At 38.2% G+C, this 10,828-nt stretch overlaps 2 protein-coding genes across 6 annotated transcripts; both read right to left on the reverse strand.

Annotated features, from left to right (window-relative positions):
- LOC103378456 (transformer-2 protein homolog beta-like) lies at positions 1–3,696 on the reverse strand. Of its 4 annotated transcripts, none has more exons than XM_008309681.3 (9): positions 3,500–3,696; positions 2,543–2,548; positions 1,752–1,885; positions 1,483–1,660; positions 1,145–1,333; positions 863–978; positions 649–780; positions 451–521; positions 1–340 (listed from the first exon to the last, which is right to left on the reverse strand). In XM_008309681.3, exons 1-9 carry the CDS (start codon positions 3,530–3,532, stop codon positions 330–332), a joined length of 870 nt encoding a protein of 289 aa, XP_008307903.1. In that variant the 5' UTR covers positions 3,533–3,696; the 3' UTR covers positions 1–329. The 4 variants fall into 4 exon arrangements, with proteins under 4 accessions (XP_008307903.1, XP_008307920.1, XP_008307911.1 ...); XM_008309698.3 differs by having other exon boundaries at positions 1,507–1,660; positions 3,500–3,694; XM_008309689.3 differs by lacking the exon at positions 2,543–2,548 and having other exon boundaries at positions 3,500–3,695.
- A 503-nt stretch (positions 3,697–4,199) lies between these two features.
- On the reverse strand, positions 4,200–10,822 carry senp2 (SUMO specific peptidase 2). Of its 2 annotated transcripts, XM_008309659.2 has the most exons (17): positions 10,522–10,822; positions 9,198–9,253; positions 8,995–9,101; positions 8,804–8,870; positions 8,624–8,705; positions 8,341–8,515; positions 7,526–7,632; positions 7,346–7,428; positions 7,099–7,147; positions 6,938–7,010; positions 6,682–6,834; positions 6,460–6,591; positions 5,903–6,127; positions 5,646–5,725; positions 5,482–5,566; positions 5,300–5,395; positions 4,200–5,200 (listed from the first exon to the last, which is right to left on the reverse strand). In XM_008309659.2, the coding sequence occupies exons 1-17, from the start codon at positions 10,692–10,694 to the stop codon at positions 5,138–5,140; spliced, it is 1,806 nt and encodes a 601-aa protein (XP_008307881.1). In that variant the 5' UTR covers positions 10,695–10,822; the 3' UTR covers positions 4,200–5,137. The 2 variants fall into 2 exon arrangements, 1 of the variants encoding a protein (XP_008307881.1); XR_001759946.2 differs by lacking the exons at positions 4,200–5,200; positions 5,300–5,395 and having other exon boundaries at positions 5,546–5,566; positions 5,646–5,768.
- Between the last annotated feature and the right edge of the window lie 6 nt (positions 10,823–10,828).

A 10,828-nucleotide genomic window follows, 5' to 3' on the forward strand; every position in this document is an offset into this window, starting at 1 on the left:
AGAAATCAACTAAACACCAAAATGACAATTTGTATGGTAACTTCCACAGAAAAATCCTTATTTTATAAAAAAGGTCTCAACCTAAATTATCTGGCCGTCCTCCATATTTGTTCAAAGGCCAGCAGGGTCAGAAAAGTTTTTACTTTACTTTTAGGCAATTTTACAACTGGTGCACATGAAATCTCATAATTGTATCCTGACAAAGCTTTCAGACAAATCATTTCTACATAAAAAAAAGTGTTCATATCACACACGCACAATATGGTCATAAAAATACAAAAAACAAGGAACCCAACAATAGCAGTGAATTCATCACGAGTCTTCTCTCTTCAGTAGTGACCTATAGAACATAGAAAAATAAAAATTAACCAATTATGTCACTGAAAATCTCACTAAAAATGTGAGTTTAAAACAGTGATAATGAATGACATTTAAAAAAAGAGGTCATACGTGGTGAGTAGGACCGGGATCTGGATCTAGAGCGGTAACCCCGGCTATAGTAAGGAGATGGAGATCTGCGCCTGTACACAGGAAATAAAAACCAGGTCACACAGGTGTGACGCTTAGTCAGCAGCTGAACGTAGCGTCACAGTTTCAAGAAAATCACATAAAAAAAAAACCACAGTAGTCATAGCGGAAAATCCCCACCTGTAGGATCGGTATTCTCGATCGTCATAGCGGTCGTAGTCCCGATCGTAACCTCTGTCATAGCCTCTGTCGTAACCTCTCTCGTAGCCACGGTCACTGTCCCTGGAGTAGCGACGTGAGGAACCGCCGCTGCTAAAATTCGGAAGGGTAAAGTTTTATGGTGAATCTAAATGTAGGGGACACAAATCTGTGATAAAAATAAAGGTCAACTCACTGTGTGGGGCGTCCCATGTAGATCCCAGGGGTGGGGGTGTGGGCTCGTTTAGTGATGGAGTAATCCACTCTGATCCTGCGTCCGCCGAGCTCCATTCCATTAGCACATTCTTTAGCCTGAAACATCACAACAGTGTCTATGACTTTTAAGTTCCGAAGGACTTTATTTTGGGGCATTGAGTTTTCACAACAGGTGGTGCATGTGCATCATTTTTGACATGCATTAAAAGTCATTCTGCCCCTTCTTTTCCAGAGGCGGGGATTTGTATTTGGTCCTTCCTACCTCTCTGGAGTCCTCGCTGTTTTCAAAGTAAACAAAGGCAAAGCCTCTTGAGCGGCGTGACTGCTGGTCATAGACGATGTTGACCTCAGCCAAAGGCCCATATTTAGAGAAGACATCCCTCAGGTCCCGCTCTGTGGTGTAGAGGCTCAGGCCAAACACACCCAGACAAGTGTTAGGGTCTGGGTTAGCCTGGAATTAAACAATGAAAGAAATGTAATTTAATCCAATTATACCACAAATTCTTTGTATCATTTAAAAAATTTACAAGAACTACAACTCTTTATCCATCACTCAATACTCAAAATTATGAAAAAAAACTGTTATTGAATTCAAACCACCTCAGAATTTTTGTTTTCACACACCCTGTTGCCGACATGCCTGCGTCGGTTAGACATCGGCGAATGGCTGTGGCTCCTGCGACGACGGTACTCCTGGCTATTGGAATGGCTCCTGGAGCGTCTGCGGTGGGAGCGGGAACGAGAGCGTGAGTAATGGCGGCGTGAGCTTCGGTGGGACCTGAGGACGGAAATTAAGTTAAACGGATTACACGGACACAACAGCCTTGGGCTTTTGGCATTTTGAATTTCAACGTTTTTTCCACCTTTACCTAGATTTGGATCTGGACCGTGAATGAGACCTGGACTTGGAATGGCGTGAGCCCTCTTTGGACCGGGCTGGTGAGTGACTGGTGGATTTTCCCGAAGCGTGTGGGGAGCCGCTCCTTGAGCCATGATTGGAATCCTGCACAGACCAGACAACAGAGTCAGCAACACTCCAAACACAAACATTTAACAACAAAAAATGAGAAAAGCGGACAAAAAGCGACTTTGCCTGTCCTCTAAATTTCGTTCAGAAGGAATTCACCATATTTTGAAAGGGTTCACATGATATAATTCGAAATTAGAAAATGTAAAGTCATACAGTGCAATTAATGTAAAAGTAGGAATGAAATTAACTAGCTAATTTAAAAAATGTGTATGCAGGAACAAAATAAACCTACAAAAATAAACTGCATGGAGAGAGTGACCACTGATGTGTCAGATACAGAGAGGAAAAAAAGCATGCTTTTGAAAAAAGAAAAGAAAACAAGTAATAACAAAGCAGATTGTTAGGAAATTACTCATACCCTGGGAAAACTTCTGATCTTAACTTCATAACTTCTTTAACTTCATTACTTCAAATCAACCCTTCATTTCTTCTTTCTTCTTCGTTTTGACATGACTTCTTTTTTCCTCCTCTTGCCCCATTTATCATCTGCCTTTACAACACTAGAAGGAGGGATAGATCTTGATTCTTGCTTCTTTTCTGCATCCCATACATTAGCATGCATCAACACCATCAGCTTCAAACATTAACAACTTCACATCTGAAAGTCTTCAGCCTTTTCTTTCTTCTCACCTTAACCTTAACAAAGAACAAACAAGGGTGATAAATGTTGATTTTTGTTAAAAAAAACCTTATCAAGATACAAAACAACAGCAGTATCACTAGAAAGACTAGAAAAACAGCAGAGAATATCTGGGCACAACTTTGTAATTTAGCTTGTTTTAATCTTGAAAATTGATAAACAGGAGTCGATTAATCGATCAATCTTGACTGCCCTGAATGTCTACTTGGAAGATAAAATCTTAAACAAAATTTTAAATTGTGGTTTTGAACAGCGCATATAAGCTTCAAGTTGGTTTATCCTGAGGGACGGAGTACGATTGTTTTCAAACAATGTTTTTAAAAGTAAAATTAGACCAATTAATAGTAGTACATAGAGAACGTTCGCGTTTTGTATATATAGGTATTTGCCAGCACTATATGAACTGTTTCTCTGCCCACCCAGTGGTCTACTCTTGGCTAGTTCAAACATTTTTTACAACGGTTTTTAAATATTGAGTTTTATGTTTCCGATAACAATTAGTTTTCACCTAAAAGGACTAATCGATTAATCGACAAAATACGCCACATAAATGTAATAGTTGCAAACCAAGTAATAAATAAACATCTACCTTAAACACACCATACAATTCTATTCCAATATGGTTCCAGTCAACAGTTGAGTAACTACTAAAAATAGGATTAAGTAAAGAGCATTACGACCATGCGGCCAACACATTTGCTGCTGCGCCTAGTAGGCCGCTGATTTCAGGTCAAACAACGGTATGATATAAAATATACAATATCTACGTATAAAGGCAACATGTTTTGCAATTAGAAACGAATAATACATTTAATTCTCGCAAGCAAAGTAATTTGGAAGGTAGCAGGACATTTTTTTCGTTTTCTCGTACGAGACTGCAGATATGGCTAAGTTAGCTACCGAACGTTAGCTCGCGAACTTTCCTTTTTGAACGGATATTTACTCACCTGATCCCTATATTCTTTCTCGTTGTCGCTCATGCTTACGATTTAAAATGGGTATATAAAAACAGAATGCGAGAGTGGTGGATATAGCGACTGTTATCAGTCGATACAAATGAATTCTCAACACGCTAAACCGATTTGGCTGAAACCAGAGGGGCAGCTAGACGGAAAGGTGTGTTTCTTCCTCTGGTTTTGATTTCATAATAAAGTTCTAACTCTACTGACGTGCGATTGGCGGATATACAAAGAGTTTCTTTGTTTTACAATTATCGATCTTATGTTATTATCAACATATTTTTCAACAACATGCATTATTTTTCTTCAGTTTATCTGTTTTTGAACAACAATATTGAGAAAGTAAAATAGAATTACCAGAGGACTATTTTTCGTTGATGAAACGGTGTCCGTGCAAACAATTTATCTAATATTTTGAGCAATGTATTATTATACATATGATAAATGATAATTTTATATCTATGTTTATGTTATATATGTGTTTTAGGTGCATAGAATGTATGTTTAGGTTCATTTCCGGTTCTGAGTTTCAAAATAAAGGGGGATATTTAATAAACGGCTCTTTCAACGTTTTATGGCCTGCGTTTTTTTTCTGCAAATTGAGTACAAGCTGCACTTTTTGATAATAAAATACATTTCCTAGATTTGTAATCCCTCATTATTTGATTAGTAAAACGATGTTACACTGTGAAATTAAAGTGTCAATTTATTACTTCAGCAGCACACTACATTTAAAAAAATACTTTATTACAGAAGTTCAAAAGAAAGTATCACGTTTGACCTCTAGCATGCATGTGTGTACAGTGACTTTTTTATGTAGTATAGCATGTACTTAACTGGTGTAAAAGCCCTAAGTAGCTTTTTACATTATGATCATTGAAATTCACAAACATGACAGCGACTTCAACATATCTGCAGTTAACTCCTAATCTGATGAAGGGAAAACAAATAATCTTCATAAACATTCACAGTCATTTCCATAAATAATAGCAAATCTTACAAATCTCAGGCACTCATCCATGCATTTGTATGAACAGGAAGTATTTCAGTCTTTCCTCAGAGATTGTGTTTACTCTTTACCATACAACAGAGAAGAAATGAAATATAACAAAACCTCCACATGACCGCTTGGAACTATCCAAGTCGTAAATGTTACGTCCATGTCCAACAAAACCCACTTGGAATTGTCCACAATTCACAGAAATGTACCAACAACCGAAGTTTTCTCTACTGCACCGAAGGCACTTTAGGCAGAACTTCCAAAAAAAAAGAAAAAAAGAAAAAAAAGGAACAAAACCCTCCAAATTAAATCACTTAAATCCATTCAGTCAGTAGTGTCAAAGCTAGTATAAAATATACAATTCTAACAACCTGTTAATTTAATAATTTCTCCAATTACAACTCAGAGATTACATTATATTATCATTTCCCTAAAAGGAAAAAAGGGACAACTCTTAAGACTAATCTTTAATTCTTTCAGGCCAGAACAGATGAGCAGGAATTAGAGTTCTGTCCATTTCTTTGGCCCATTTCTTCCTTTAGATTTTTCTTTAGCTGTACACAGATCGAGCCCATCAGGAAAGTCTCTGTTGTTGGGCAAATGAAGTACAGGATACTGTTAATCTTCTACAGCAGCTTCTGATTGAGAATTTCCCAAATCATTAACTTCCTGAAGAGAGGCATGTGGCACTGAAATGAAAGAAGAAGATGAAGACATTGGAGGCTTTGATAATGATAAAACCAATGAGGATGCTAAAAAAACATACGAGTTGGACAGGCTGTAGATACCTGTTTAAAGGTGAAAGGCCGTCCTTTAGCTATGTATTGAGCGTATTTACAAGAAAATACACCACAGTCGCTGCCATTTTTCTGCTGGGGAATCTCCTGAAAGGTAAAATTAATCTTAGCTCCACATTGTTTGGTGGTTAAAAAGGATCAAGTTTGACATTGTTAAATACAGTATATCTTACAGTGGCCCTCAAACTTCCAATGGTCCATTTGCCACTGTCCAGATCCCGGCCCTTCTTTGTTTTATGTTCCTCTTTTAAATAGAGTCTGAAACAGGCAGAGGGACATTCAGTTGCTTAAAATGGAGGAAAAAAACATTTGAAATTGATTCATATCTAGGACTCACAGTAGCAGACCACAGATGTCATCGTGTCTCTGGCCCATCGAGTCATACGACTTGACCGTCTTTGATTTCACATCAATAACCTGGAGTGACGAAAAACATTCCACCCCTGTGTAACATTCCCTGCTGCTCCACAAAAAAAACTGTCATGTAAAATGCTCTTTAAAAAAAAAACGACGGCTGAGCTGTTAATGAAACAGAGTATAGGTGATAATTTATGAACTGTTAAATCAATGGTAGCCATTACAGCTCAGACTTACAGCCATGGCCCAGTGGACACCGAGGTGCAGAGGGACGAGGATGAGATCGTAGAGAAAGAGGTCGACAGTTTTGGTCCAACGTTTCACAGCAGCGTGTCCCCCAGTTTGTCCTCCTCCTCCGCCCCGCAGTTTGGGGAAGAAGAATGTACTGAACGAGTAAACTTTAAACGCTCCTGATTCTTTCGAGCACTGCTCCATGATAAGGGACAGGTAGAAGTTTATCACCTTAAAAGAAGACATAAAACAATAGACATTAGTTACTATCAGGGGATGTCGCACTCAGCTAAGTATTCTTTATCCTTTACCACCCTAACCTGCTGTAATCCTATTTGTCTGCTTCACATAATTTCTATTTGTATCCCTCTGAACAGCCACTGGATAATTGGTGAAGTTCTCTAAAACCAGTCATTTTAGCATGCTTTATCCAGTTGGTTTGCTTCTTTAATGATGTTTTTAAATAATGTCACAGCACAAAATAAAAAAATAAAATAAAAAAAATTTGTTGAATTCCCAGCTATTTGTTTTTTCCCCCCCATAACCTCCTTACAGAAACTCACCTCGTCGTTGAGCCAGCCACCCTCCTGCAGAGTGGCCAGGTCTCTCTGTGTGATGCGAAGTTTGAAAGCAGCACTAAGAACAAGGTTGGGGTCACTCTGTGACAAAGCAGCAGACACCTCCGCAGCCATTTCCTGCATTAAAGTGAGACACAAACAAAATTAAACTAAAGATGGTTTTTTTTTATCGTTGAGAGATTTATTCTTAAATAGTAATTTTCTCACTTTAGTCAGCTTTGGTATGTCTTCATCACTGTGCCTGGTAAATGCTGAGTGAGAAGGATGTGCGTCAGGCAAACGGACAGCAGTAGTGTCTTTGTCCACTAGATGGAGTCGAGTTGCTACTTCTGTGGAGAGGTCCAATTCTGTTGCCTCCTTCTGCAAAGTCAAAAAAAAAAACCGTACGTGTCAATTTGTATTTTTGACACACTATATTACTTCAATAAAATAAAAATATAAATGAGAAAAATAAAATATCTACCTTTGCGTTTCTAACAAGCTGTGTGCTCTCAAAACTACCATTCAGTGATTTGCTGAAAGTCATCCCACCACACCTGAAGCAGAATGATACAAAAGTTACAGAATTAAAAATGATCAAAATACGGCGGTCACACATGAACACGAGTCCCAGGTAGTACAAACCTGTCCTTGGTTGCAGATGCATTTCTCCATGTAAACATGCTGGGGGCAGCTATGGAACAAATGCAAAAGTCAGTAAAACCATTTGAATAACAAAGATTGTATTTTAGCATTTTAAAAATGTTTAAAATAAGTGTGTATTTGAGTAGCTATAATAAACATTAAAAATTGCAGTGGTTTGATTTTTCAATTGTATCATTGTTGTATCATTTATTTATTTTATACCATTGATTAATAAAAGAAGTCTTACCAGTGTAGACCATTTTCCTGGGCACTGCCTCAAAGGTTTTCCCAACAGCAGCGGCTTTGTGATCAGTCTGGGACAGTGAGTCACTGATAAGAGTAAAACAAAAAAAGATTAGCATGTTCCAGTCAGTGAATATCTGAGATTATTTGAGTGAATTTTCTTAAACAATCTAAAACAGCTCACTCTTGTGGTTTTGTTTGGCTGAACGGCAGCGGTTGACTCTTGCTGTATTTTTCTGACACCATCTCCAGGAGGCGTCTGTAGTGTTCCTTGTTGTTCTGCTTTATGGTCTAGGAGACCAAGACAAACTCATTAGTATCCCAGACACAGTGACATGCGGTGAAGCTCATGCCTGGTGAGGTACTGAATATATACTTATTTAAAACCCAAAATAGAAGCTTATATTTCAGTTTTGACCTTAAGTGTCTTTAGTGTTAGATTCTAAAATTTACAATGATACCTGAACGCCCCTCGTACGTAACGTTATACAAAAGTTATTCCAACACTGTTTCTATTTATTTTCATTTGAAACATTTAAAATATAGCAACCTGTTGGGCAGATTTTGTTACTTTTCAGAATGCAATTTTTTAAACCCATTAACATGTTCACCTCATGTCACTGCCCCCTATCAGTGTGGAACCGTTTCTGCCTCAACCTGTACATATTTTTGCACATGCATGACCAATCAGACAGACTACTTGTGATGCACAGACTAATTATAAATATAATAATAATAAAATATATATAATAAATTATATATATATTATAATAATAATAATAAATGTTAAAAAAAAACATAATTTAACTAATTGTTTAATACAAAAAAGTTTCTTATCAGAATGCCATTAAAGCCCAATTATATAATTTTAAACTAAAGTAAAATCCATTGACTAAATTGGGACAAAGCTACAATACAGTTAAAAGCTAACTTTCCATCTTTGTTGGCTGTTAAAAACAAACAAACAAAAAAAAAACACACCCATGAACTCAAACTGACCTCTTCCACAGTAAGACTGGGTTTGTAGCTGCGGCTGTGCACGAAGCCATTGCAGGTTGATTCAGGATTAGCAGCTCCTGTCTTCTGAGTGGAGCGTGAAGACAGGAGCTGAAGGGAGCCTCTCCGCTCCCTGTCCTTCCCCCTGTCAGGGAGACCAGCAGGGAGCGATGTTCCACTGGATTAATAAACAGGAGCAAAAAAGGGGATTTTATGAAAAAGGACAATCTTAGAAATTACCCTAAAAAGGCTGTTCTAGGAATAAATAAATGTCTTGACCACTTGCCTGTATTTCCTCATTAAAGGAGGCGATGATCTCAGAAAGGGATTTTTGACCCCTCTCTCATTCAGCCCACCTAGTGGTTTATCTGGTAAATAAAAAGAAAGTCATGGGTTGTTCAGTGCAGAAATGTCAACAACAGAGACGGAGTAACAGATGATTATTTTATGGAGTCAGGAGACTTACCCATTCTCCACTCAGCACTGATCAGCCACGAGCTATGGAGTTCATCTATTCCCACGAGAGTGACTGGCTGAATACATAAAGAAAATAAATGGTTATCAAATATGGGTTACACTTCAAACAACCCTGGTTCAGTTATGTTTCACGGTTAGTTCACGCCACCAATGACATGTTGTATAAACACAACCCTGTACCTCTTCATAGTGCTGGGGATTTTCCAATGTGTGGGTCAGAGGTTTGTGTAACCTGAGCAGACCCGCTATCCCGGAAACAGTCTTTTTGACAAAACTGACGACTACATCTGAAACACAAAACACCACAATTTAATAACATCATTCATGTTTGATCACCTTTGCAACACATTTGACATAAATGTCTCTTAATTTAGAAAACAAACCTCGTCTGCGTCTTTTTACCTCTACAGGGTCACTAACACCGTCTGCAACATCAACACTGTAATAAAGAACAATAATTGATATTAGTTACAATATTGTTTTTTTAACAGCAATAAATATATAAATACATTTTTGTTTAAGAAGCAGTTTTGGGGTATTTACTATCTTAGCCCCTTAATAAATTAAAAAATATTTGACCGATTGTGAATAAAAAATGAATTTCTCTTAACTGTTACACAACAAAAGACTGTTAGACCAAACTAGTGTGGGCAATTTGAGGGCCAAATATGACAACAACAAGCCTGAGGAGCACATTTTTTCCTCTTTCTGTTTTTGGCTGCTCCCTTCTTAGGTCACCAAGGGTCGTCGGACCCCATATCACCCTGTCCTTCGTCTCCTTTTCAGTTACACCAACCATCTTCTTGTCCCCCTTCAAGTCTATGAATGTTGTGTATGGTGTTTCTCTTATCCTTCAGTATGTCCTTTATGTCCACACCATCTGACCTGAGCTGCATCGAACACAGGGGTCACCAACGTGGAGCCCAGGGGCACCTGGTAGCCCCCTGGGCTGTGGACTACCTAAGGTGCCCACAGCCTATGTTCTTAAAATAAAACTAGTCAACAAGAAGGTCAAAAAACTTACTGTTACTGTGCTTTTTGGATCAGTTACACCTGCAATGATATTCAAATGGGTGCAATGACGATGGTAAGAGGAAAGTCTACTATTGTATGTCCCAGAACAAATTATCCTTACAGTGTTTGTGAAGTATGTATTAAACAAGTAGCTCTCTGTATTACTAAGTGCCGTTGAAGTAGCTCTCTGGTGACCCCTGCTCTGATGCAATCACCAAACTATATAAACCCAGCTGTGCCTGAGATTAAATGAGTTGTCTTTTAACAGTGCCACTGTCTATTACAATTTTAACAACAGTCAGCCTGTGTTGTCAACATATGAAAAGTGTGACCAATTATTAAGAGGTCACGAGTGTAAACTCATAATAGTGTCGCTTCAATCAAACTTTAACTTTTAATCTTTAAACAACATAAACAAACTGTGGGGAAAAGATAAATTAACATTAACAACGTTTGATACAGAAATAAAAACGATGTATCCGACTTTGACTCTATATTACAAAACAATTTAAGTTTTAAATTACTATTTTCTCCAATTCTCCCTTCGCGACCTCGCCTCAGTATTCACCTCAAAATATAATTTAGACGTTCACTACGTGAAAGATTACAGGATCATACGAGTGTATAATGTTATTAGAATTTATATTATGATATTTGTAATACAGATATTTGTCATTTTCCCCGATAGCCGACCTCTGATAGTTCCGTTTAGCCGCTCTGCTCTGACTTTGTAGGTTGGCTCCTTTGACGCCAGTACGCGTGGAAACCTCGGCGCTACTGTTCCCCTCCTCGGGCCACTCTGCGTGTTTCTGCCCTGAAATGGGCTCAAACAGCGATGATATTCCGTCAACTATCCATCCATACATCCCAGACAAGTACGAGAAAATGGTAACGACGTCTTCTTCGCGGGCCAGGACTATATTACTGGGGATAAGGTGTCAAATAACGTCATACGACACACACAAGCGCGCCGTTGGATTAGCTTAGCATTACACAGTGT

The sequence above is a fragment of the Cynoglossus semilaevis genome, chromosome 1 (assembly GCF_000523025.1).
Source record: "Cynoglossus semilaevis isolate Cse_v1.0 chromosome 1, Cse_v1.0, whole genome shotgun sequence".
Lineage (NCBI taxonomy): Eukaryota > Metazoa > Chordata > Actinopteri > Pleuronectiformes > Cynoglossidae > Cynoglossus > Cynoglossus semilaevis.